This window comes from Protopterus annectens, chromosome 2.part1 (genome assembly GCF_019279795.1).
Source record: "Protopterus annectens isolate FY-2018-M chromosome 2.part1, PAN1.0, whole genome shotgun sequence".
NCBI lineage: Eukaryota > Metazoa > Chordata > Ceratodontiformes > Protopteridae > Protopterus > Protopterus annectens.
The window spans coordinates 1,741,848,370-1,741,876,255 of NC_056729.1; the positions used below are offsets into that span (position 1 = coordinate 1,741,848,370).

The 27,886-nt window shown below is 46.2% G+C and overlaps 1 protein-coding gene across 1 annotated transcript in view; it reads right to left on the minus strand.

Annotated features, from left to right (window-relative positions):
• The window catches only part of UBE2J2 (ubiquitin conjugating enzyme E2 J2), a 404,416-nt gene that overhangs the window by 314,684 nt on the left and 61,846 nt on the right, over positions 1-27,886 (minus strand). Inside the window, exon 3 of the mRNA XM_044063196.1 lies at positions 17,371-17,411. Within this exon, the coding sequence (XP_043919131.1) occupies positions 17,371-17,411 (41 nt within the window). The remainder of the gene's footprint in view (positions 1-17,370; positions 17,412-27,886) is intronic.

Sequence of the window (27,886 nt, forward strand, 5' to 3'; positions counted from 1 at the left end):
TTCCCACATGATAATGGGAAATCGCAGCTAACTGGACTTTGACCGTGGAAGAGCTAGCACCTTGGTCGAATAAGGTCGACAAAAATTCTAACACCGCTGGTATGGGAGCTGTAAGGGGATCCAACTTTCTATGCTCCGCCCAGATAGTAAAGCGTTTCCATTTGCTGTTATAAATCTTTCTCGGAGAAGGTTTATGAGCGGCCACTAAAATAGGCTTAACAGGGGACAAGATACCGGGAGTCCTAACTATTAGTAGAACTGGATCAGCCAAGCTTTGAGCTTGAGGTTGTCCAGGTTCAGAGTTGGTAAACCCAGTGGGTGAGGGATCAGATCCGGGGTGGGATCTAGAATCCATGGAGGATTCACTAGAGGAGACCATGGGCATGGGAACCATGTTTGATGAGTACAGAATGGGGCTATGAGGATCACTCTGCTCCCCAACCGACGGGCTTTCTGCAAGAATTTCAGCATTAGGGGAAGAGGAGGATAAGCATAAAGTAGACCGGATGGTGCATCCGTGGTCACCGTGGTTAGAGGCGGGGACATAGAAAAGGGGCGCCCTATCTGGAGGTTCGGTGATTGGAGCCACCAGAGCAGAGAATTCCTGCAAGCCCTGCTGAGGGGGATGGGTGAACTCAGCGGGCGTAGCAGGATGGACCATTGAACCTGCAAGGTCCATTGTAGTACCCTCATGTTCAAGCGCGCTAAAGGTAGCAGACTGATCATGGCCGCCATGGAACCTTGAGCCCTCAGAACCAATTCCGCTGGAGGAGCCGAGGATTGTAAAAGGGCCAGTACATGGAGCTTCAAGGTACGAATCCAGTCCGGAGTTAAGACTCTCAATAGGTTTGTGTCTAATCTGGCTCCTATGAAGTCTAAGACCTGGGTTGGATGAAGGGAAGATTTGTTGAGGTTGACTGTGATTCCCAGCCAGGAGGCCAGGTGGAGGAAGTAATTTCTGGTTGAAGATAGTAGATGCCTGTTGGGGGCGGTCAGGAGCCAGTCGTCCAGGTAGGGAAAGACCTGTATACCCTGGAGCCTCAGGTGGGCCGCTACTACTGCCAAAACTTTGGTGAACACCCTGGGGGCTGTGGTGAGACCAAAGGGGAGGGCCCTGAACTGGTAGTGACTGGCTCCTAGCCGGAAGCGGAGAAACTTCCTGGACCGTCTGTCCATCAATATGTGGTAGTACACATCCTTGAGGTCTATCGAGCACATCCAGTCGTTCTCCTGTAAGAGAGGGAGAATGGATTGAATGGTGACCATCCGGAACTTTTCTTTGGCCACTGACACGTTTAGTAAGGACAGGTTGAGGATTGGCCTTAAGTCCCCCGTCTTTTTTGGCACCAGAAAGAACCTGGAGTAGAAGCCCGATCCGGACTGGTCTAGGGGGACGTGCTGGATCGCTCTTTTTTCTAGCAGCTGCTTTATTTCTGCGGCTGCTGCCTCCCTTTGATTGGGTGGGACATCAGGGAGGCTCCGGGGTCTGGGAGTGGGATTCAGAAAGGGAATTTTGTAACCTCTGGATATGATTTGAAGAACCCAGCGATCTGTTGTAATGGACTCCCAAACTGCTAGGTGCCTCGAGAAACACCCCCCGACTGCCTCCAGAGTGGAACAGACGGGTAACCCTTCAGGGCTGCTGCACGGGCCGATCCGAAAAGGGTTCTCTCGACCCAAAATTCTTCGGTCCCCCTCTGCCTCTGGGCCGGCGTCCACACTGTCCTTTTCTGCCTCTGAAGGACGAGGGGTCCGGAGCGAAACGGGACTGTTGAGACTTCCAGAACCACATCTTCTTCTGTCCCCTTTGGTTCCTGGAGAAGGACCTCTGGGGAGCTGAGAAGCGGACTCCGACGGCAGACGTCTTCCCGTCTTTCTCACTCTGGACTAGCATGTCACGGACAGTCTTGCCAAAAAATGAAGAACCGTCAAACGGGGCATTTGCGAAGGACGCCTTGAAGGGTTCCGCAAAAATCGCAGAGGCGGAGGCAAGTGTGTCGTCTCAAAACAACATCCGCTCCACTAGCTCTAGCAGCTCCTTCCGTAGCATGGGAGAGGAGCTGCATAGAAGTGTTCGAGATGGACTTAAGAGTGGCCACTTGAGCTGAGAACACCTTCTTATCCTCAGTCGACATGGACTCTGGGGGCGACCCGGCGTATTCCTTGATGAGATCCCGCTGGAGTCGTATGACGTGTGCCATATAGTTCAGCGACCTTACCGCGAAGGTAGCTGAAGCGAACATCCGCTTCCCCAGGTGCTCCATCGTCCGAGACTCCTTGTCGGGAGGATGGACCGAGGAACTCTCCTGGGCCAGTTCCCTCTTGGTGGCAGCCGCCACCCAACATGGCATCTACAGGAGCACCCTTGCTCCATACCATCCTATCAGTGGGGAGCTAAGGATTTTATCCTGTCTCTTTGGAATGGGCTCAACAGTGTCCGGTTCCTTCCATGCCCTGGTAGTGATCTACCAGGGGATCGGCGGGAGGGGACACCCAAGAGGTAGATGGGCCTTCCTCTAAGTCAGTGTCTTCTGTCAAAGACTCAGGTGAGTCCAAGTGCCTCCTCTTGCACTTACGTTTGTGAGGGACCTCCTCGGGGGGGGCTGTCCGAAGAGGCCTCACCAACCACATCTTGTTCCTCTAAGGGAACCATCTGCGACGTAGGCGCAGACTGTCCCTGGGGCCGGGTGATGGAAGGTAGGCCCGTCTGAGAGGGTGGACCCGTAGTCGGAGCCTGGGGCCTGGAATCCCTCGACAATACCCTCTCCACTACATCGAACGCTGAGGGAGAACTGATCTCTCTAGGATCCGAGAGCAGCCCCCTCGGATCCGATGTGTGGATCGGGGCCAGCGCCGAAGCAATCGGATTCGAAGGGCCAGTATGCTCCGACCGAGACAGAGCCGAAGACACACTGACCCCTCCGGATCCGAAGCTCAGCTCTCGGCTCCAAGAGCTCGGATCCGAAAAGGGACCCGACAAACTCGAGGGTGCGGTCGAAGCCGAACTACGAAGCACTATCGGCGCCGAACCTCCCCCGGCTCCTATGCAACCCAGATCCGAAGGCTCCGAACCCCGGAAGTGGGTCGGAAAAGGAGCCCGGAGGGGGGAAGGCATGAGCACTCCCATCTGCAGCTGGGCCTGGAGGAAAGTACAGTTTTGTACCTACCATAAATGTAGATGTTCAAGTGTTCACCCTGCTGCAGTCATCACACTTGGAATATCCTGTCGTCAGGCGGTCCCGCAGTCGGCTGGAATTCCAAAGTCTTGGTCCGGCATCGGTTACTGTCGCTTCTTCCCTGACGTCAGTGCACCAGGGGTATAAATAATGCATCCGACGCCATTTTCTTCAGTTTTTCTTGCCCCAGATGTCAGGTGCCCCCAAAAAGGTGGTCAGTAATTAGTACCAATTTAAGAAATTTTAGCACTAACACAAAATCCCTCCAACTATAAGCAAATACATCAGGAAGATATTGTAGAGGTTTAGCCAGTTAGATCAGAGGGGAAGGAGGGAGGGTAACCTGGACTGCAGCAGGATGAACACTCGAACATCTACATTTATGGTAGGTACAAAACTGTACTATGTTCATCGTGTTACCCTGCTGCAGTCATCACACTTGGGTAGAATCCCAAAGCTAAGGATGGGTGGTGGAGTCATAGAGGGTTAGAGGAGGCTAGAAGGCCCTGCAGAACTGCAGTGGCGAAGCCAGCCCTAGTCTTAGAGTAAAGTGGTAAGTGATAGTGTTTGGTAAAGGTGTGTACTGAACTCCAAGTTGCAGCTTCCAAAATCTCCTTGGTTGGAACCCCCCAGAGGAAGGCTGTAGATGTAGCTGCTGCCCTGGTAGAATGGGGCCTAATGGTAGCAGGAACTGGTTTTCCATGATGGGTGTAGCAAAAACGAATGCAATGTCCTATCCATTTGGAAATGGTTTGTTTTGATATAGCCTTCCCTTGTGAAGCTGTAGCATAGGATACAAAGAGCTGGTCAGATTTTCTGAGAACCTTAGTTTTATCTAAGTAGTAACAAAGTTGTCTGTGAATGTCCAAGGAATGCAGAGTCTTTCTCCTTTGTTCTGTGGATTTGAGAAGAAGGTGGGTAAGTGGATGGTTTGATTTAAAGCCACACTGGAAACCACCTTAGGCATGAAGGAAGGATTAGTTCATAGAGAGACTCTGTCTTGATGGAAAATGAGGAAAGGTTCCACTGCCATTAGTGCCTGCAGCTCTGAGACTCTTCTGGCTGAAGTTATTGCTAGCAGCACAGCAGTCTTCCGTGATATAAACTGTAGATCTGCAGAGAAAGCTGGTTCAAAGGGAGGTAGCGTAGGTTTTTCCAGAACAAAATTGAGGTCCCATGTTGGTGTAGGTGCTCTCCTGGGGGGCCTAATGTTTTTTGCCCCTCTGAGGGAACTGCCTTAGAAGTGGATGTGGAAATAAGGGTGGATCCGTGTTGTAATGAGCTGAAATAGCTGATGCGAGGATTTTAATTGAAGAAAAAGAAAGTCCTTTGTGCAACATCTCCGTTAAATACTGTAGAATCTGAGGCATGTGAGGCTGAAGTGTATTTTGGCCTTTAGCTTGGTTCCAGGCGCAAAACCTTTCCCATTTGTCCGAGTAGGCCTTTCTGGTGCTGGGCCTCCTAGCTTCCAGAATAACATCCATAACTGCTTGGGAAAGAGGAGCTGGCTGGATGGTTAGGTGATTTGCCATGCAGCCAGATTTAAGGTTTTGAGCTGGCTGTGTAGAATCTGATTGTTTCGCTGTGTGAGCAAATGGGCAATTTGTGGTAAAATCCAAGGTGGGCCCCTGGGCCATATTCCTTAATAGTGGGTACCAGTGCTGGCGTGGCCAGTCTGGGGCTATGAGTATCAGTCATTGTTTCTCCTTTCTGACTTTCAGAAGCACCTTTGTGAGGAGAGGCAATGGAGGGAAGGCATATGCTGTCAGGTTTTTCCAACTGAATGAGAGTGCGTCCACTTTCCAAGCTTGATGGTGAAGTGTCCTTGTACAAAATTTTGTCAGCTGATAGTTTTGGGGGCTGGCAAACAGGTCTATGTTTGGAAGGCCCCATTTTTGAGTTATCATTGCAAATACTTGTGGATCCAGTTTCCACTCGTGGGGATCCATGATGTTTCTGCTGAGGTCGTCTGCCAATGCGTTCTTTTTTCCTGGCAGGAATTGAGCTTGTAACTGAACTTGGTAAGCCAGTGCTGTGTTCCACAAGGTCATTGCTTGCCTGCATAGAGGGTAGGAGTGTGTACCCCCTTGTTTGTTTATGTACCACATTACTGTGGTGTTGTCCGTCCTTATTGTAAGTTGTCCTGGATGTAACAGGCTTTTGAAGGCTGTCAGAGCATTCTGTACAGCTAGCATCTCTTTTTGATTGATGTGCAGATGTCTTTGATCTGCAGTCCATATGCCTTGAAAGCACTGTCCTGCCATGTGTGACATCCAGGCATAGTCCGATGCATCTGTTGTCATAGTTTGCCTGGCTGGGGGCAAGGTGAAAGGCTGACCCTTGTTGAGGTGACATGCCTGTGACCACCATAGAAACTCCTGTTGTAGGCAGGGAATGAGAGATATCATTGTGTCCAAGCTGTGGCTGTGCTGAGACCATACGCTTTTTAGGTACCACTGTAATTTCCTCATATGCAGCTTTGCAAATGGTATTAGTAGAATGCAAGATGCCATGAAGCCCAAGGCCTGCAGAATTTTTCTTGCAGGGAGTTGGGTCTTTGTTGCCATTGTTTTGAAATATTGAGTCAGTTGTAGTTGTTTGTTTGGCATCAGATATACCTTCTGGGCCGTTGTATTCAAGCTGGCACCCAGGAACGTCATATTTTGTGAGGGTACTAGATTTGATTTCTTTTCGTTTACTGTGTATCCTAGGCAACTTAGAAGATGTTTTACAAAAGCCAGATGTTGTAAGAGGATGTCCTTGCTTTCTGCTTGGATGAGTTTACTGTGTACCCTAGGCAACTTAGAAGATGTTTTACAAAAGCCAGATGTTGTAAGAGGATGTCCTTGCTTTCTGCTTGGATGAGGCAGTCATCCATGTATGGGTATATTTAAATTCCTCTTAGCTTGCAGTATGCAATTACTGGTGCCAGGCATTTTGTGAAGACCCTGGGCACAGTGGATAAGCCAAAGGGCAGTGCAGAGAATTGGTAATGGGTTGAATCTGCAAAGAAACGGAGGTATCTTCTGCAACTTTGTCTGATAGGGACATGCAGGTATGCCTCCTTGAGGTCCAACGTTACTAGCCATGTTTTCTTGCCCTGCATGGGAAGAAGCTGCTGTAGTGTTAGCATCTTGAATTTGGGTACTTGTAAGAAGGTGTTTAGAATTGAAAGGTCCAGAATGGGTCTCCAAGCATTGTCCTTTCTGGGGGCTAGAAAGAGCCTTGAGTAAAATCCTTGGCCTTGCTCCAGTGCAGGTACCAGTTGAATGGCTCTCATGTCCATGAGAGCTGTAATTTGTTTTTGTGCCTCTGCCCATTGACTTTGTGGCAGGTTTGGCATTCCTCTTTTCATTGGCAAGGTGTGGAAATGGAATCTGTATCCTCGTGAAATTATGTCTAGGACCCATTTGTCCTTTGTGACAATGTGCCAGTTGTCTGTAAAAAGTGCGTGTTTTCCTCCCAAGGGAGCTGCCAAGAGAGTGTTGCTTGGTCGGATGAGGTGTAAGTCATTGAGTTTGCCTTCTAGCAGTTTGGGGCCTGTCTTCTCCTCCCTTCTGTGTTGCAGTGCCCCATTGTCGAGGTTTGTATTGGGCTTGTGGTTGTCCTCTGCCTCTTGGACGTCTGTATTTACCCCTCTGTGGTCTGTCAGTAGCTGGAAAGGACCAATTTTTTGTTGGCCAATTTCTGCTGAAGCGAGGGGGCTGTACCTGTAGAAAATCTTTGACTGTCTGCATAGATTTTGCCTTATCCTCCAGCTTCTTTAAGACTTCTTCTGCTTTAACTCCAAACAGAACATCCTGCTGTAAGGGAGCATCTAGAAGCTTTGCTTTAACATGATCAGGCACAGCTTGTTCCTTTAACCAAGCATGCCTACGTATAACAGACCCAGTGACAGTTGCTCTGCAGGAAGCCTCTAAGGAATCAAATCCACATTGTAAAGTATGTTTGCCCACCTGTTCAGTTGCATGCAACAGATCCTGCATTTCTTTCAATTCAGACTGTTGAGGGAGTGTGCTCATTTTTTGTTTTAACTGAGACATTAGAAATTGCTGATATTTTAGCATGTGAAATTGGCAATTTAGTGCTCTCATAGCTAGAGTGGCTGAGGTGTAAACCTTTTTCCCCCACCTGTCAAGTGCTCTGGAGTCCCTTTCAGAGGGTACAGGATTTTTTGCCATAGAAGCCTTAGCCCCTTTGGGACCCTGGGAGTCAGGCACTCTATAGTATCTGTCTGGTTTGGCTGGAGCAGGAGGCAGAGAATCTGGGTTCAAACTAGATTCTAAGTAAACATCATCCACAATGTCTAAAACTGGGGGGATGGCAAGTGGTCTGTGCTGGGGGTGTAAAAGAAACCCTCTGAGCCTTTTCTTTGAGTCAGAGTAGTCCTGACCATCCCAGTGAAAATGTTCCCTCATAGTGTGTAAAGTTTCCCCAAAGGAGTAGTCTTCAGGAGGAGAAGCTGAGGGAATAGAATCCTCAGCATCAGAATCTTCATAAGGGTTAAAGGCATAATCTTGGTCCTCAGAAGAGCCTGAGGAAATAGACACTTGTTCAGAGGAGGCATAATCTTCCTCTTGTCTAGGCCTTTTGTCGGGTGGGAGTTGGGAACCCCTGATTAAGGAGATCAAATCTTCAGCCATTTTGAGCATCTGTTTCTTAGGCATGTGGCCTTGAACTGGGGACTGAAGTGCAGTCCTTTTTGGCTTAATAGGAGTTTTAGGCTTAGGATACGTTTTTATGGTGAGCGTCGTCGGTCTGAAGACGCCTTCAGAAACAAAAGGTGTTTCTGCAGCACCGACACAGACATCTTTCTGTAGTGTTGTCGGTAGGGGCTAAACATAATGGCTGTGTCGGCCTAGCACTCTCCGCCAAAGGCTCCGAAGCGGTCTCGGGTTCCAAATCTGTGGTAGTCAGGGGCTGTGTCGGAGCCTCACTGAAGACCGGTGAACCGGAGACCTGTCCAGCCGAGGCCTCAGAGTCTGGCTTGGGTCTAGGCTGCCTGTCCTTATCCTTGCGTTTTTTGTGCATGCCGGTAGTCGGTTGCTCCGACGGCATCGTATAGTTACATTTTCTACCGTAGTGTCGTGCAAAATCAAAGCGTCTTTTTATAGTACGCTTATTAAACCTAGTACAAAAAAGTACAGTTGTGTACTCCTACCATAAATGTAGATGTTCGAGTGTCTTCACTGTTGCAGTCATAACTGTAGGGTGCTCCTGCCGGCAGGCAGCCCGAGGTCGGCCAGAATCCCAAAGTCTGGGTCCGGCGTCGGCTGTATAAGCTAGTATCCTGACGTCAGTACGCCTTGGTACATAGCCCTCAGCCGACGCCATCTTCTCCAGCCTTTCTTGCCCTAGATGTCAGAATACCCCAATAAATCAAAAATGAATCCAACAAGGAAACACAAATACACCACAAAAGAGAGAAGAAGAGGGGATAGGAGGAAGGGAAACCCCGACTGCAACAGTGAAGACACTCGAACATCTACATATATGGTAGGAGTACACAACTGTACTATGTTCTTCGTGTTTCACTGTTGCAGTCATAACTGTAGGGTGGAATCCCAAAGCAGTGTAGAGAGGGAGGAGGCTTTAGATAGAAGAAGGGGAGGCAAGAATACCCTGCAAGACAGCAGAGGCAAAGCCTGCCCTAGACTTAGAAAACAAAGGGAGATTGTAGTGCTTGGAAAAAGTATGCACTGAACTCCAAGTGGCAGCTTCCAAGATATCCTTGGTAGGTACTCCTCTGAGAAAAGCTGTAGAAGTAGCAGCTGCTCTAGTAGAATGACTTCTAATGGTTCCAGGAAACTGTTTACCATGATGAGTGTAACAAAATCTGATCCCATAAGCAATCCATTTGGAAATGGTTTGTTTAGAAATAGGTTTTCCAAGTGAACTGGAGGCAAAGGAAACAAACAGTTGGTTAGACTTTCTGAAATCTTTAGTCTTGTCCAAGTAAAATCTTAACTGTCTGTGCACATCCAATGAATGCAAAATCCTTTCCCTTTATTTTGAGGATTTGGAAAGAAAGTAGGAAGGTGAATTGTCTGATTCAAGGCCACTTTCGAAATCACCTTAGGCATGAAAGTAGGATTGGTCCTCAAGGATACTCTGTCCTGATGGAAAATAAGGTAAGGTTCCACAGCCATAAGAGCTTGCAACTCTGAGACCCTTCTGGCAGAGGTCAAAGCTAACAAAAGAACAGTCTTCCAAGATAGAAACTTAATATCTGAAGATGCAGCAGGCTCAAAAGGAGGCAAAGTAAGTTTTTCTAAAACATAATTAAGATCCCAGGCAGGGACCGGAGGGGTCCTTGGAGGCCGCAAATTCTTAGCCCCCCTCAAGAACTGCTTCACCAAAGGATGTGAAAAAACAGGAGGATCAGAACTGAAATGCGCAGAGATAGCAGAAGCATGAATCTTAATGGAAGAAAATGAAAGTCCCTTAGATAAAAGCTCCGAAAGGTAAAGCAAAATAGAGGAGAGATCAGGAACCTGAGGATCAGAACCTCGGTCCTGCATCCAAATAGAAAACCTCTTCCATTTAGAGGCATAAGATTTCCTAGTGCTAGGCCGTCTAGCTTCCAAAAGAACATCCAAAACTTGTTCGGGAAGACTAGAGGCAATCAAATTCCTTTGAAGAGCCAAGCTGCCAAGCAAAGGGTCTTGAGGTTGGAATGTAGTAACTGACCCTGATGCTGGGACAGAAGCGAAGGGTTCAGTGGAAGAATCCAAGGAGGCCCCGAGAACAGGAGCTTTAGAGTCGGATACCAAAACTGTCGAGGCCAATTTGGAGCAATCAAGATGAGGAACTTGGGCTTGTCCTGCTTTATCTTCAGTAGTACCCGAGGCAGTAGAGGAAGAGGAGGGAAGGCATATGCAGACAGACTTTTCCAACTGAAAGACAGGGCATCCACTCTCCATGCTGTTTTGTGGAAGGACCTGGTGCAAAAGCGAGGCAGCTGATGATTGAGATGGGATGCAAACAGATCTATCTGGGGACATCCCCAAACTGCAGTAATCCTTTTGAACAAGTTGGTGTCTAGCATCCATTCGTGAGGATCTGAAATGTTTCTGCTCAGGCTGTCTGCTAAAAGATTTTGTTTTCCTGGAATGAATTGAGCCTGGAGATGCAGATTCAAATTTAGAACTGTGTCCCATAAACTCATAGCCAGACTGCAAAGGGGGTAAGAATGAGATCCCCCCTGCTTGTTGATGTACCACATGATCGTGGTGTTGTCTGCGAATTAGCAGAGGCCCTGGTTGTAAAGGTGCTTGAAGGCCAAAGGGCATTTTGAACTGCCAACATCTCCTTCAGATTGATGTGCCAGTGAAGATGGTCCTTTGTCCAGGTTCCTTGCTGGCAATTGTCTAGAAAATGTGCTCCCCAAGCATAATCCGAGGCGTCCGTGGTTAGGATTTGAGTAGGTTGAGGGAGACGAAAAGGTTTTCCTTCGTTCAAAATGCATGCCCTGGACCACCAGAGGAACTCCTTCTGGAGGCAGGGGATCAGAGGAATCAGAATATCCAGATCGTGATAATGCTGTGACCATACACTTTTCAGATACCATTGAAGCTTTCTCATGTGAAGCCTTGCGTTTGGAATCAACAGAATGCAGGAAGCCATGTAGCCCACAGCCTGCAGGAATTTCCTTGCAGTGAGCTGAGATAGAGTTGCCAAGGTGTTGAAAGTAGAAGCCAGCTGAGTTTGTTTTTCTGGAGTGAGGTAGGCCCTTTGTAAGGTTGTGTTTAAGAGGGCTCCCAAGAATACCATTTGTTGAAAAGGGATCAAATGTGACTTTTTTATGTTCACTGAGAATCCCAGTAAGAGGAGAAGACGTTGAACGAAGTCTAGGTGTTGAAGCAGAAGATCTTTGCTGTCTGCCTGAATAAGGCAGTCGTCCAAATAGGGGTAAATCTGAATCCCCTGAAGTCTGCAGTAAGCCACTACTGGTGCCAGGCACTTGGTGAAGACTCTGGGCAGTAGATAAACCAAAGGGCAGAACAGAGAATTGAAAGTGCCTCGAACCTGCCTTGAACCTGAGGAATTTCCTGCGTTCTTGTCTGATAGGGATATGCAAATAGGCTTCCTTTAAGTCCAATGTCACCATCCAGGCATCCTGAGAGAGCATTGGAAGTAACTGTTGCAGAGTGAGCATCTTGAACTTTGGAATTTCCAAAAGGTGTTTAACACAGAAAGGTCCAGAATAGGTCTCCAAGAGTTTTGTTTTCTGGGAACCAGAAACAGCCTTGAATAAAATCCTTTTCCCATTTCCAAGAGTGGAACAGGCTCTATGGCTCTCATTGCCAGAAGAGCATCCACTTGAGTTAAGGCCTCTGACCATTGAAGTTTTGGCAGATCTGGCCAACCGTGAGTCCTTGGCAAAGTGTGAAAGTGGAACTTGTAACCTTTTAAAATCACATCCAATACCCATTTGTCCTGGGTAATATGAGTCAAATTCCTGTAAAAAAGAGACAGTTTTCCTCCGAGAGGCGCCCAGGTAAAGAGGTCCTGAAGCCCAACCGAGAGAGTCATTGAGTTTGTTTTCTTTGAGATTGGGATCTGTCTTCTCCCTTCTAGGTGAAGAAGCAGTCCATTGTCTAGATCTGTACGAGGTCTGGCCTTGACCACGACCTCTGGAGCGCCTATATCTTCCCTTTGAGGCCTGTCAGACGTGGGAAAGGACCAATTTTAGAAGGCCAATTCCTGGAAAATCTAGGAGGCTGAACCTGCAAGAAATCTTTTACAGTCTGCATGGACTTTGCCTTTTCTTCCATCTTTTAATAACTTCCTCAGCCTTAGAACCAAAAGAACATCATGTTGAACAGGGGCATCTAATAACTTAGCCTTAACCTGTTCAGGCAAACTTTGTTCACGAAGCCAGGCATGTCTCCTAATCACAGTACCAGAGGCAGCAGCCCTGCAGGAAGCATCCAAGGCATCAAAACCACAATGTAAGCTATGCTTGTTAACCTGTTCAGTAGCATGCAAAACATCCTGAAGTTCCTTATCCTCTGCACAAGCAGGTACGGAAGCAAGCTTTTGCTTTAAAACAGACAAAAGAAATTGTTGGTATTTAAACATATGAAACTGGCAATTTAATGCCCTTACAGAAAGGGTAGCAGAAGTATATACCTTTTTCCCCACCTGTCTAAAGCACGAGAATCCTTCTCAGAGGGAATAGGATTTTTAGAAGTAGCAACCTTAGCAGCCTTAGAACCCTGAGAAATAGTTTCAGGGTCTGCAGAAGGATTTTTAAATAAAAATAAATGAGAGTCAGGAACCCTATAAAATCTATCAGGCTTAGAAGGAGCAGGAGGCATGGAATTAGGATTCAAATTAGCCTCAGAAAAAGCATCATCCACAATGTCCAAAACAGGAGGGATAGCTAAAGGCCTATGCCGAGGAAGAAGAAGAAATTCTCTAAGCCTCTTTTTGGAAGCAAAATATTCCTGTCCTTCCCAATGAAAATGTTCCCTCATCTCATGCAAGGTTTCTCCAAAAGAAAAATCCTCAGGCGGAGAGGCCGAGGGCAAAGATTCCTCAGCATCCGAATCCTCATAAGGGGGGAAGGAATAGTCCTGATCAGAGGAAGAAACAGAAGAGACAGAGGCCTGGTCAGAAGAATCCAGAGTAACATCCTGTCGAGGCCTTTTCTCAGGAGGGGGGTGAGAACCCCTAATCATTGTAAGCAAGTCTTCAGCCATCCTCAATAATTGTTTTTGTGTCTTGGGAGTGGATTCAGAAGCAGCTTGAGCTGAAACTTTAGACTTAGAAGGAGTCTTTGTCTTTGCCTTTGAAATAGTAATGTGAGTAGGCCTGAAAACCCCTCAGAAGCCGGTACCTGCACAGCGGTTCCGGACCCATCTGAAGGAGCGACGTCAGAAGGTCCTGCAGCAGTTAAAATAGTGGGCCTTGATGGCTCCCCATGGGAGTCCGTATCGGCCATCGGTTCAGAAGCGGCGGACGACAGGGGCTGCAAAAGCGCCTCACTGACTACAGCCGAACCGGACGCTGGCTCCAGCTGCAACGAGTCCTGTTTGGACCTCGGAGGCCTGTCTTTATCTTTGCGCTTCTTTTGAACTCCGGTAGTATCCGACGACATTCTGTAATTGAAGCGTCTGCCAAAATAATTTAAAGCCCAGTCGTACCTGCATTTGACAGTACGAGAGTTGAACCTGGCACAGAACCGACAACAAGAAACGTCGTGGTCAGGGCCTAAGCAAGGTAGACAGTAAGAGTGGAAATCTTTATGAGGTATTTGTTTCCCACACGCTATACAATTATTAACTTTTTCTGACATCGGAGGAACAAGACGGGGTACTTAGCTTTGAAAAGAGAAGTAACAACTTCGGACAGACAACAACCAAGAATGCTGTTCGAAAATCGCCAACCAACGTTTTGCGAGCTGCTTTCCACCGCACGGCAAGAAAGACTGGAGAAGATGGCGTCGGCTGAGGGCTATGTACCAAGGCGTACTGACGTCAGGATACTAGCTTATACAGCCGACGCCGGACCCAGACTTTGGGATTCTGGCCGACCTCGGGCTGCCTGCCGGCAGGAGCACCCTACAGTTATGACTGCAACAGTGAAACACGAAGAACATCGACAACCAGTAATGTCGTGGTCTGGGCCTAGGCAAGGTATACAGTAAGAATGAAAATCCTTATGAGGTATTTGCTTCCCACAAGAAATACAATTGTTAACTTTTTCTGACATTGGTCTGAGGCAAGAAAAGTTTCCCCAACGGGGTACTTAGCTTTATTGAAGACTTCGGATCTGAAATTCGACTTCGAAAATCTCAGGAGTCGGCCGACCGGCACTTGCGAACTGCTTCTGCTTCGGGCACCGAGCGGCAAGAAAGACTGAAGAAAATGGCGTTGGATGCATTATTTATACCTCTGGCGCACTGACGTCAGGGAAGAAGCGACAGCAACCGACGCCGGACCAAGACTTTGGAATTCAGGCCGACTGCGGGACCGCCTGACGACAGGATAACCCAAGTGTGATGACTGCAGCAGGGTAACACGATGAACATCCTATGCATCATCTGGTCCATATCTGCATCGGACAAGCTTTGGGTGGACCTAGAAGAGGCCACCGAGGCAGGCCGGGAGTGCCGCCTCGATGACCTCGTAGGTGACCGGGTCTCCTCCTCCGGCTCCGGGAAGAAGCAAGGTGAATGGAGCCGGGAAGGAGAAGGCCCAGAAGCCCTGGGAGAAGCAGCTTGCTTAGCCGGCGGAGCCGAGAAGGAAGACTCGGCCCGCCGCTTGTGGTGTCTGTCTTTCTTCTTCTCCCGCCTAGCATCCCTCTCCTCCTGGCCTAAGGTGGGAGGTGGAGTCCTGGCCAGGGGAGCAGGGGTGGAAGGGGGCACTGCCGCGGCAGGTGCCACCAAGGGAGAGGAGGTCGAAGCCGAATCCGGGGGCAAAAGCCCCACCAGAATCAACTTCAACCTCCTGTCCTTTAGAGCCCTGGGGTTGAAGGCTGCACAAATAGTGCAGCCTGAGGAAAGGTGATCAACCCCAAGGCAAATAACACACAGAGTGTGGCCATCCGCCGGGGATATCTTATGGCCACACTTGGTGCATTTAGAGAAAAAAGGTTTTTGGGGCCTCAGACATAGTTAAACTAAAAACAACACAAGGCCCAACACACACGCCTTCACACACAAGGGGAGGAATGAACTACACTAAAATTAACGAGATAATATTAAAACTAAAGGGTTTTAATACAAGGGGCAACACACACAACAACAAGCAATATCAAACTACAGAAAAGTTAGAAAATAAATATTTTTTTCTCACAGAACGAATAACTCCCACGCCTGGAACTCGTTCATGGCTGTTGAGTCAACCGCGGCAAACGAGATCTGAGGTCAGGTTGATAGACAAATGAAGTTAACTACTTCAGATAAAAAGTTCATCTCACTATTTATTCCTGATTGACTAAAAGAATTACTGTTCCTGCTTATTGAATAAAGCAAGGCAAGATGGGCGTGCAGTCCTTGTCAGACCTAAGACAAAATAAAGAATGCTCCTGAGACTTAAGTCTCCTCTAATATTATCATTTCTGTACAGAATGGGATCACGTACATCTGGTCATCTGAATCTGTTTCTCATGCTATCACCAACACTAGAAGACGCCAGGACTTTCACACCTACGTGTTACCATACCCACAGGTAGAGCACTGGTCAGATGTGGTGCAGCTGCTGGAAGGAATAAAACCATAGAACCATTCCAATCTTCCTACAGCAGCTACAACATTTTCTCTAGTACAGACATTGCATCTCTGGCTCCCTTCAAAACTGTGGGATAACATCTTTATGGCTTAACCCATAAAGTAATTTAATTTCAAGAATATTTTTTTCAAAGTCAGGTGGATTAACCTCTTCTCTCCCAGTATATGCTGTTACAATGTATGCATTTAATTCACAGTTACAATAATACATGTACGTTTCTTGTCCTTCCAGCAGGGCACACTGTTGATACATTTTAATACAAGCAAACCTCACAAATGCATTTTCAACACAAGCATCTGTACAAATCAGCTTGATAAAGGATTATAGGAGATTACTAGGGTATCAACCAGGAGATCATTTCAACCCAAATACCACAGAGGTACTATTCAATACCAAAGATTGCGTTTAGTTATGACTGCCCATGTCCAGCAGGGTTGTGCACACTATCCCTGGTAAGAATTTATGGTGCCCCATCCACTCATCCAGGTTCTGCTTGAACAGTGTCATATACAAATGACATACAATTCTTTACAAAATTCCAGCTAGCTGCGCTGGCCCAAGTTATACATCCACTGCCCTACTTCTCCTGGCATGGCTGGCAGTACCTCCTATCATCAAATCAAGATTTTAAGCTCTCCCCAATACAGTTGAACTAATGACACTTTATTGTAAGCTCACAAAGAACATATCTGCAAATGGCTTGCACAGTGAAGAGAAGCCACATCAATGTATTTTCAGTATAACTTTGCATTGTACAAACAGGGTCAGAAATGTTCGATTTTCAAAACAAAAGTTTGGATGAAGTCTCCCCTCACGCCTAGATGACAGGTTCACTGCCAAAGAACAGGACAGGCACCCTAAAAACGTCAGTGCTTGGTTGCTTACAAAAGCAGCTTCTACTTCTAGGAAAAAAATCAGAAGCCAGTCAGCCAGCCCAAAGGACAACTTGCAATACAAGGACTGCTAAGACAGAAACTATGAAAACAAAACAATGCACCTGCAGCAAAGCTCTGAGGCCTTGAAGAGGATGAAGCCTGCTGCACTTAAGACATCTAATTTACGTAACAGACTGCCCACTTAAGATATCACTACTGTATTACGTGCTATGAATATTTCAAGATAAAGTGTCATCTCCAGCACTGAAAAGGGACACACTACAAGGAATCAAACATTTATCCACAACTCCACCCCTAAACTATCACACTTTTCTTTTTTCAACCAAATGAGATCAGTTACCTTGCCTTCATAATTGATAACACCATGTATATATCACCTGATAGTTTGCATATTACAGTGTGAACCCGGTGTCACAGTTGCACCCACTGCTGCACGACACTTGAGCAAAGCTGCTAGAAGGTCTGCAGGGACTATTCCATACTTATCCTCTGCATGAAGACCGGTACATGCCGTTTCCTTTCCTGGAAGTGGCCTGTTAGCTTGTCACATCGAGGGCATGCAGGGTGGAGCTGAACACCTTCCTTTATCTCCATATGACTGATCTGAGGCCCTGGAGAGGAACTCAGGTCCACATTTCATTCCCTCAATGAAAAATATTCCTAACTAACTGGTTGTCGTTTGCAGCCTTCTCAGACCTACTATAGATAAAATGCTCTGAAATAAGAATTTGTGCAGTACACCTTATAAAACAATGGCACTACCTGTCTGTTATGGAGTTTTATATTCGCCTGACTGTGCAAACATTTATGTATTGGTCACCTTACACTAACAGCAAAAATAATTCCTGTAACGGCAGTTACAGCTAACAAAGTGACTGAAATCTACAAACTCAGGTCTGCTTTGGTGCCGATTAAAATTAGAATTTATACAGTGAACTAAAACATGCCAAACAGCACATATTGTCTGTAGCACACAACACATGCACTGCATTTAACTGTTTTACATAAAGTAAAAACAATACTCTTAGTCAATACGCATTACTACAATGTGATTATTACCTTCATAAGGAGTCTTCTCGGGACCTCTTACAACATAGTGCCTACAAAAAAAGAGAAAGAAATAAAAAAATAACAAATTTAACAGCGTAAATAAAACAATCGCTTTAAACTTACTTCTGCCATTCCCCTTGCATCAAAGCAGCACTTACAACATTTGCAAACCAGAAACTAAGAGCTTTTTGCTAGTACACAGGTAAATCACTGTAGCAGTAATTCCTGACTGGTGGTCTTTATAAAACAATACCCAGATTTAAACATTTGTACCTACAATGCAATTTTAAAGTGGTTTAAATTATTTTAATGTTCTAACACGTGGTGGTAATTGCTTCTTTAACCATGAAAATCTAACCCGAATTGACTCCCCTTCCATGTGCTTCAGTACCACAGATGTTCACTGCACAGCCCACATCTCCTTAGTACCACAGAGGTTCACTGCACAGCCCACATCTCCTTAGTACCACAGATGTTCAAGCACAGCCCACATCTCCTTAGTACCACAGATGTTCAAGCACAGACCACATCTCCTTAGTACCACAGACGTTCAAGCACAGCCCACATCTCCTTAGTACCACAGATGTTCAAGCACAGCCCACATCTCCTTAGTACCACAGATGTTCAAGCACAGCCCACATCTCCTTAGTACCACAGATGTTCAAGCACAGCCCACATCTCCAAGCACAGCCCACATCTCCTTAGTACCACAGATGTTCAAGCACAGCCCACATCTCCTTAGTACCACAGATGTTCAAGCACAGCCCACATCTCCTTAGTACCACAGCCGACATCCTTAGTACCACAGCCGACATCCTTAGTACCGTAGATGTTCACAGCACAGCCTTCTCCTCAGTACCACAGAGGTTCACAGCACAGCCCACTTCTCCTTATTACCACAGCCAACATCCTTAGTACCACATATATTCAGCACAGCCCACGTTGCCTTAGCACCACAGACTATATCTCCTTAGTACCACAGATGTTCAAGCACAGTCCACATCACCTTAGTACCACAGATGTGCAGTACAGCTCACATCTCCTTAGATGTCTTGACGGATGGTATCATAAAAGATGAAAGGGTTCTAACAGCACAGTGGTGCAGCTGTTTGCATTGCCGCCTCACAGCAAAAGGTTCTCCGGTTCGATTCTTGGTTAGGGTGCCTTCTGTGTGGAGTCTGCATGTTCCCCCTGTGTTCATTTGGATTTCCTCTGGGTGCTCCGGTTCCCTCTCACATCACAAAGACATGTGTCTGGAGTGTTTCTTCCCAGGCCTCTGCTGAAAATTGGCTTCTTCCAAGTCAGACTTTCCTGGTAAACAAATGTTAAATAAATAAAATAAAAATAAATAAATTAGGATTAACAGTGAGAAAAAATTGAATGCTCTATCCCTTTCAAACCTATACCTGCTCAAATACAACCACAACAATTTCAACCAGATATCCTAAATGCTTAAAACATTATTTTTTCTTGTAAAATACCTCTGTTTTATTTCTAGAAGACTGCATGGAACTATGATAACAAGAGCTGTAATAGTCAATAACAGGTCTCTCTAACAAGTCATAAAAAGCCAAAATCATTATTTCTAAATATAATGTCTAAAATGGCTAAAAAAAAAAAAAAAAAAAAAAAAAAAAAAAAATTGCACTGTATTCTCTATTTTAACTTGAGTTGATCTCCACGTACCAACGTTTACAATAATCAACCTCTAATATAATTTCATATTCTTCATTAATATAACATGGCCCAAAACATATCACAGATTTTAAGCATCATCAAGTAGAACTACACCACTTTTTCTGAAACCAATAAATCAGTCTGTAGATGATTGTGTCATACTTATACAGGCAAAATTATCCATACTTAACGGAGGATACAAAATATTGCAAAGGACAAGTTCAATAGCCGAGTGCTGAGGTATGCCACTACACAAGACTGCTCCTTTTAGTGACTCAGAATTTTCTTCCATTAAGTCACTTGCTTGCTGTGTAAAGGTTAATGCCATCAGTATCAGCTAAATGGGATATACTGTCAAAGACTTTGGCAAATTCTGTATTACTGATATACCAAAACCTCTTGGTTTTATACTACTGTAAAAGCCTACTAAGTTAGAAAAAAAAACACAACCTAGACAATAAAATCATGATGCCTACATAATAAAATGGTTGAAAATTAAAAAAAATATATCACAGAAAAAGCCTTTCAAAGCACCTTCTAAAAAGCACAAAAGGTGGCTAAATAGCCTGTATTTAGGTTACTACAAACCTCATCCTAAAACAGGCGGCGTTTCAGCAAGTATCCACAAAAGAATTCTGTGGAAAGAAACAAATAGTTCCTATTTGACAGGAGATGACAATATCCATCGTATTTTGTAAAGTTATATGCTAGTATGATTTCACACTCGGAAACATTTGGAAATGCACAGTTTCTGTATACAAATTCTGAAGCTTGGAATCCCCAGTACTCACATTGCTGGAATACATCTGTAAATACTTTAACAGGATCACTTATATCACCACCAATATTAACCAGTTGGTGCACAAGACTAACTCTCTGTGCTGGTTAAACTGCTTCTTGTTGTTAGGGGTACAGGGTTAAATTCCGTCCACCTCCAGTTACCTGCTCTGTCCAATTTAAAGAGGGGTTTACTTATTGCTCCTTATTTCCTTCCTAAACTTACTTCTGAATTGCAATTAAGCCCCTGTAACAACAATTCAAACTCAGTGAAATGCCACATCAAAGTGTATGCTCTGGCACCACGTGAATATGTGCATCCATTCTTTACATAAACCTTTTTAGTTCACTTATGATATCATAGGAGGTTACTAGGCTAATGGCCCTGGAGCCCTTACAAGCCTAGCCAAGAGTTTATCCCCAAAAATAAACCTCAGTCAGCACCAGTCGCCCCTGTCAATAAGAGATAAAAGTGGAACCCCTGGGATGAATTTGTGGTTTCCCATCCACTAATCAAGACCACGCTTGAAGAGAGGCAGCGAGGTGCTCTGTTTGACAGGTATGGGAAGTCTATACCAGAGACGGGGCAACCTCTGGGAGATAAACCTCTCTCTCCAGCAGGCTTTGTTAATGTCACATATTAGGTTCAGGTCTTCTGAGCGGGTAGTGCGTGAGGAGTTAGACTTACGGATATGGAGCATCTCTAGTAGGGCAGAGTCCGAGATTGCCTTGTAAGCGAGACACTATCACCCCTGAGCAATTTGTACGACACCGAGTAGAGTGATAGTAAGTTGAGCCTGTCTGCTCAGGACAGGTGTTGGGAAGGCCATGGGATTATAGGTTCATAGGTTCGTACTAGGCTATCTGCCCTAGGGCATTTATAAGCCTAGCCAGAGTGTGTGTGGCTTTCACCACCCCTTAGGATGAGAATATTACGCCCATTTAGGGTTTAGTTTACTGTGCCTCTGTCTAGTAGAGGCACAGAGATGACCCCCGGGGTAAACCTACGATCTCCCATCCACTCGTCAAGATTTCTCTTGAATACAGTTAGTGAGGGGCTCTGCCTAACATGGATTGGGATTCTGTTCCAGAGTGTAGGGAGCCTCTGGGTTATGAATCTGTCCCTCCAGCATGTCCTATTTATTTCTGTGTTGAGGTTTAAGTCTCTTGCTCTCGTGGCTCTGATGGATTTGGATTTTCTGAGGTGGAGCATGCCCATTAATTCCGGATTGGACATGGCCTTGTACATCAGGCACAGATCACTTCTGAGTAGGCGGTATGCGACTGAATAGAGCTGGACTTTTTTCAGTCGGGCAGCATATGACATTTGTTTAAGACCCTTTATCCTCTTGGTGAGGAACTTTTGGGGTCTTTCCAACTGCTGCAAGTGTCGGGTAAGATACATCCCAAATGGGGCATTGTACTCAATCATTGGCCTGAGAAGAGTACAGGGGCACAATGACCTCTCTTGATCTAGATGTGAAACCCTTCATGATAAGGTGGGCAATATAGAAGGTCTTCCTAACCACTTTGGCAATGTGAGTGTCAAATGAGAGGTTACTGTCAACCTGGGTCCCTAGGTCCCTGATTACCTCTTCCGTACTTAATGGATTACCACCTATGTGGTAATTTGTGGGTACCTTGTTTTTCCCAAAGGGTATGACTATACATTTTTTGGCGTTCAGCTTAAGGCCATGGCTCTGGCACCAATTATCCGTTTCTATGAGGCCTCTCTGAAGGATGTTTGTGTCCGCTGGAGTATCAATTATGGCGCCCAGTTTGCAGTCATCTGCAAACTTTGTCAGCCACAATCCTCCTATGTTTGCCTGTACCTTGGAAAAATAAATGCCGAACAAGAGGGGTCCCAGGACTGAGCCCTGTGGGACACCGCTTGTAACCGGCTTAGAGTCTGACATAGCTCCAGCAACTCTGACCCTGTGGGTTCTGTCCTTGAGCCAGTTTGCAACCCATCTTGTGACATATGGGTTTACATTTAAGCTGGTGAGTTTGTTTATGATGCCCGAGTGGGGTATTGTGTCAAAGGCGTTTGCAAGGTCAAGGTATACTGTGTGAACTGCCTTACCCTCATCAATGGCCTTAGTGACTGTTTCAAAAAAGTCGACCAAGTTCAAAAGGCAGGATCTGCCCTTGACAAAGCCAAATTGGGTAGGAGCCAATGTCTGTAGGTCCCCAATGTCTTTGTTTAAGAGTTCCATAATGATCCTCTCCATAGCTTTGCAGACCAGGCTCGTCAAGCTTATGGGGCGGTAATTTCCAGGGTCCGTAGAAGCACCGCCTTTGTGAAGTGGGACCACTGTTGCCGTACGCCACTCTTTGGGTACGTATCCTGTGGTAAGGCTAAGATTAAACAGCAACCTTATGTGTGGGTTTAGTTCCTCTTGGAGTTCATGTAGCACACAGCCCGGGACACCGTCCGGTCCCATAGATGCTACATTTTTAGCTTTAGAGAGGGCGGCTCTCACCTGGGCATCTGAGATGTTAGGGAGGCTACACTCTGCTGGGATAGTTATTTCTCCTTTTGGGGGGGAGGGGGAGGAGAAATTTGCACTGAACCTGTCTGCCAGAATGTTGGCAATATCAGTGGGTTCAGTGTATTTTGTGTCATTTTGGACTAACTCTGAGCATATCTGGGAGTTTCCACCCAGGTTTCTAACATAGCTAAAGAAGGCCTTGTGATTGTCTTTTGTATCTATTGCGATTTTTCTCTCAAAGTTGGCCTTGGATGATTTTATGAGTGATCGTAGTTTTTTGCTAGTACTGATCAGAGGTGCCTTCCCTTTTAGGGATTTTGCTCTGTCATGTAGTAGCTTCCTCCTCCTGTTGTAAAGTTTGTTTATGGCTGGGGTCCACCAGACCGGGCACCTGCCTTTGGGGGAATGGGTCTTGGTTTTATTTGGGATTGCATGACCCATGCATTCTTGAAGGTGCCCATAGAAGGCATTTGTAAAGGATTCAGCAGTGTGGGTTGTGATTTCCACTGGCCCAGGGGCCTTGAAGGATACCACTTCAGTCTTAAGAAGTGTGATGTTGGCTTTTGAGAAGTTCTTCACTGTGGTCTTTTGTGCAGGGGGTGGGGGCGGGATGTGGATTTCCAGTGAGATTAATTTATGGTCTGATCTTACCAATGAGGGATATACTTCCGGTGTGGAGCATTTTGTCCCCATGTTTGTGATGATCAGGTCTAGTATATTGTCTCCTCTTGTGGGAATGGTGACTAGTTGTTCCATCGCATCTGTGTTTATGAACTCTAGGAACCTTTGGGCTAGGGTGTTGGGGCTTGAGTAATGTTCCCAGTCTATGTTTGGGTAGTTGAAGTCTCCCAATATGATGGTATTTGGAGAGACATTCATACTCTCTTGTGTCTTCAGGAAGGCTGTGTGGGGTTCCTGAGTTTGAGAGGGTGGTCTGTAGCATGCTACAAACTGTAAGGCAGTTTTGCCTATGGTTAGTTGCACCTGGATGGTCTCCGATGCTTCGTGCGTTGCCACTAACCTGGAGGTGTGGGTATCTTTGATGAATATGGATACTCCCCCTCCTTTTGTGGTTCGGTCCAAGTTTTGGGGTCGGAAAGCATGATATAGGTTCATAGGTTCATACTAGGCTATCTGCCCTAGGGCATTTATAAGCCTAGCCAGAATGTGTTTGGCTTTCGCCACCCATTTTAAATTTATTTTGCTATGCCCTTTTTCGAGGTTAGTATACTGCGCCTCTGTCTAACAGTGACACAGAAGTGATACCCGGGGTAAACCTACGATCTCCCATCCACTCATCAAGACTCCTCTTGAAGAGAGTCAATGAGGGACTCTGCCTAACCTGGACTGGGATTTTATTCCAGAGTGAAGGGAGCCTCTGGGTTATGAATCTGTCCCTCCAGCATGTCCTATTTATTTCAGTGCTGAGGTTCAAGTCTCTCGAGCGTAGCTCGATGGGATTTGGATTTTCTGAGGTGCAGCATGTCCATTAATTCCGGGTTGGACATGGCTTTATACGTCAGGCACAGATCGCCTCTGAACAGGCGGTATGCCACTGAGTAGAGCTGGAGTTTCTTTAACCGGGCAGCATATGGCATCTGTTTGAAGCCTTTGATCCTCTTGGTGAGGTACTTTTGGGGTCTTTCCAGTTGCTGCAGGTGTCTGGTAAGGTACATCCCAAAAGGGGCATTGTACTCAATTATGGGCCTGATGAGGGATGAGTAAAGAGGCACGATGACGTCCCCTGATCTAGATGTGAATCCCTTCATCATTAGGTGGGCTATATAAAATGTTTTTCTAACCACTTTGGCCACGTGGTTGTCAAATGAGAGATTGCTATCAACTTGGGTCCCCAGGTTCCTAATTACTTCTTCTGTACTTAATGGATTACCACCTATGTGGTAATTTGTGGGCACTTTGTTTTTGCCAAAGGGGATGACTATACACTTTTTGGCATTTAGCTTGAGGCCATGGCTCTGGCACTAGTTGTCTGTTTCTATGAGGCCCTTTTGGAGGATGCTTGTGTCGGCTGGAGAGTCGATTATGGCGCCCAGTTTGCAGTCATCTGCGAACTTGGTCAGCCACAGTCCTTCCGTGTTGGCCTGTACCTCCGAGAAATACCGAACAAGAGAGGTCCCAGGACTGAGCCTTGTGGGACACCACTTGTAACTGGTTTGGAGTCTGACATGGCTCCAGCAATTCTAACCATGTGGGTTCTGTCCTTGAGCCAGTTTGCAATCCATCTAGTGACATAGGGGTTTATATTTAAGCTGGTGAGCTTATCTATAATGCCCGAGTGGGGTATTGTATCAAAGGCTTTTGCGAGGTCCAGGTAGGCTGTGTGGACCACCTTCCCCTCGTCAATGGCCTTGGTGACTGTTTCAAAGAAATCAACCAGGTTTAAGAGGCAGGATCTGCCCTTAACAAAGCCGAACTGGGTAGGATCCAGTGTTTGTAGGTCCCCAATATCTTTATTTATGAGGTCCATGATGATCTTTTCCATAGCTTTGCAGACCAAGCTAGTCAGGCTTATGGGGCGATAGTTTCCAGGATCCGTTGAGGCACCACCTTTATGGAGAGGGACCACTGTTGCTGTACGCCACTCTTTGGGCACATATCCTGTAGTAAGGCTGAGATTGAACAGTAGTTTTATGTTTGGGTTTAGCTCTTCTTGGAGTTCATGTAGGCGCAGCCGGGACACCATCTGGTCCCATTGATGCTGTGTTTTTGCTTTGGAGAGGCGGCTCTTACCTGAGCATCTGAGATGTCAGGGGCAGCACTCTGCTGGGATAGATATTTGCCCTTTGGTGGGGAGAAGTTTGCGCTGAACCTGTCAGCTAGGATGTTGGCAATGTCTGTGGGTTCGGTGTATTTTTTGTCATTTTGGACTAATTCTGAGCATATCTGGGAATTACCACCCAGGTTCCTAACATAACTAAAGAAAGCCTTGTGATTACCCTTAGTGTCCTGTGCAATTTTTCTCTCGAAGCTGGCCTTAGACAATTTTATGTGTGCCCGTAGTTTTTTGCCAATACTGATCAGTGATGCCTTCCCTTTTTGGGATTTTGCTCTATCATTTAATAGCTTCCTGATATGATATGATATGAGGTAAAACCTGATAGTGCTGGGGTGCTCTCAGGAGCCTTGAACCAGGTTTCAGTCACTGCACAGACATCGATGTTCTCCATACTGAGGAGGGCTTCGAGAGCGTGCATCCTGAGGTTTAGACTTCTGGCATTGAGCAGCATCACCCTTAGTTTTTTTACACTTGCGTTTTCTAGGGAGGTAGGTTTGTCATTTGAGCATTGCCTAAAAAAGGCACTATTCTCTCTGCGAGGTATTTCAGTGGCCTTTCCAGTTGGTACAGATGTTTGTAGAGGTACTCCCAAACGAGGAGTTATAATCAATTATTGGTCTAATGAGGAGTATAGAGATGTAATAACCTCCTTTTTTCTGGATGCAATCCCTTTACATATGAGATGAACCAAGTAAAAGGCTTTTCTCTCCCCTGCCACTACATGATGGTTGAATGCGAGGCTGTTATCAACCTGAGTGCCCAGGTCTTTCACCATAGGTCGTGTGCTTTGCGGGTTGCCATTGATGTGGTAATCGGTAGGGGTCGTGTTTTTGCCAAATGTTATGATACATTTTTTTGCATTTAGCTTGGGGTCATGACTTTGGCACCAATCATTAGTTGCTGTGAGACCCTCTTGTATTATGTTAACATCGTTTGGGGAGTCAATGACAGCACCTAACTTACAGTCATCGGCCAGAGTCCTTTTGCCTTTGCCTGTACCTCCGAGAAATAGATGCCAAACAGTAGGGGTCCTAGGACAGATCCCTGGGGAGCTCCACTAGTGACATTTCTGCTGTCAGAGGTGGAGGTGCCTATTTTGACTTTGAGGGGCCTGTTGGTGAGCCAATTGGCCATCCACCTTATGAGATAGGGATTTATGTCAAGTTGCGTTAGCTTTTCGATGATGCCCAAGTGGGGGATTGTGTCAAAGACCTTGGCCAAGTCAAGGTAAGCTGTATGTACTGACTTTCCCTCCTCCCCAGCCTTGGTGACAGTCTCAAAGAAGTCAACCAGGTTCAACAGGCAAGATCTGTCCTTGAAGAATCAGAACTGGGTGGGGTCATGTGCTTGGAGATTGCCTATGTCCATGTTTATGAGATCCATAACAACACGCTCCATGGCTTTACAGATGAGACTTGTTAAGCTAATGGGGCAACAGTTTCTAGGGTCAGTAGTGGCACCACCTTTGTGCAAGGGGATGAAAATGGCAGTTCTCCATTCTGCTGGAATGAGGCCAGTACTTAGGCTGTGGTTCAAAAGGTTGCTTAATGGCAAAGCCAGTTCTTGCTGCAGATGGTGGAGAATACATCCCGAGATACTATCAGGTTCCATGGATGCTGTTTTTCTTACCTTGGACAGGGCCTTTAACATGATCTGCAGAGATGTGAGGTGCGGGACAAGTATCTGGGATGTCAAAAGGGCCTCTGGGGAGGGACAGGAGGTGAAGTTTGCACTGCACCTGCTAGCAGGTAGGCCAAGTCAACAGGATCAGTGTAAGTGAATTCAGAACAAACCTGAGCTTTGCCACGAAGGTTCCTGATGTAACTGAAGATGACTTTATGGTTTCCCTTTGTTACGGAGGCTAGTTTCGATTCAAAATTAGCCTTGGAGGTTTTCACTAGTGATCTAGTTTGCTTGTTGAGGCTAAGGAGGGGGTTTTCCAAATTTGGAATTTGTTCCCCTTTACCCTTGGACAACAGTTTCTTTCTTTTGTTGTAAAGCCTGTTGACAGAGGATGTCCATCAAAGAGGTTGATGTTTCCTTGAGGAGCACATTTTAGTTCTATTGGGTATGGCTGAGTCCATGCAGTTGTACAGGTGCTTGTAAACTGCATTGGCGTACTGTTCAGCACAGTTGTCTGCATCCTCTGGAGGGGGCGGTGGTGAGAAGCTACAGATACCCTCCCTTAGGAGGTTGTAATCAGCTTTTGAGCAGTTTTTTTAGCTTGATTTCGGCTGGGGGGGGGGGTTGGGTGGGATAGAAACTTCGAATGGGACGGTCCGATGATCTGATCTAACCAGGGAAAGACATACTATGGGAGTGGTGCAGCTGTCACCCATGTTGGCAAAACCAAGTCCAAAATGTTACTTCTTTTTATGGGGGGGGGGGGGGTGAGACAAGCTGGTCTAGTGCGTTAGAACTGATGAAGTCGAGGAATCGTTGGTGCAAGAATAGTTCATCCAGTCTATGGTGGAGTAGTTGAAGTTACCAAGTTCAGGGTGTTAGGGGGTACCTTGATGGAGTCCATTTACACAAATCCAGGTAAGAAGAGTGGGTGTCCTGCGTCATGGAGGGGGGTCTATAGCTAGCTATAAATCCATTTTGTCACAGTACTCTTACACTGTTCAAACATTGAAGGTTAATGCTGTTTTAGTGAAAACCTGACTTAAGTTCTGACTAGTTGTGCCTTTTCACTGTATGACCCTAAGAAAACATTTAAGAGATGTACCGCCCAAGCCCCACATTCCCGTAATTATTAAAAAAACTACCAATGTCACATCAA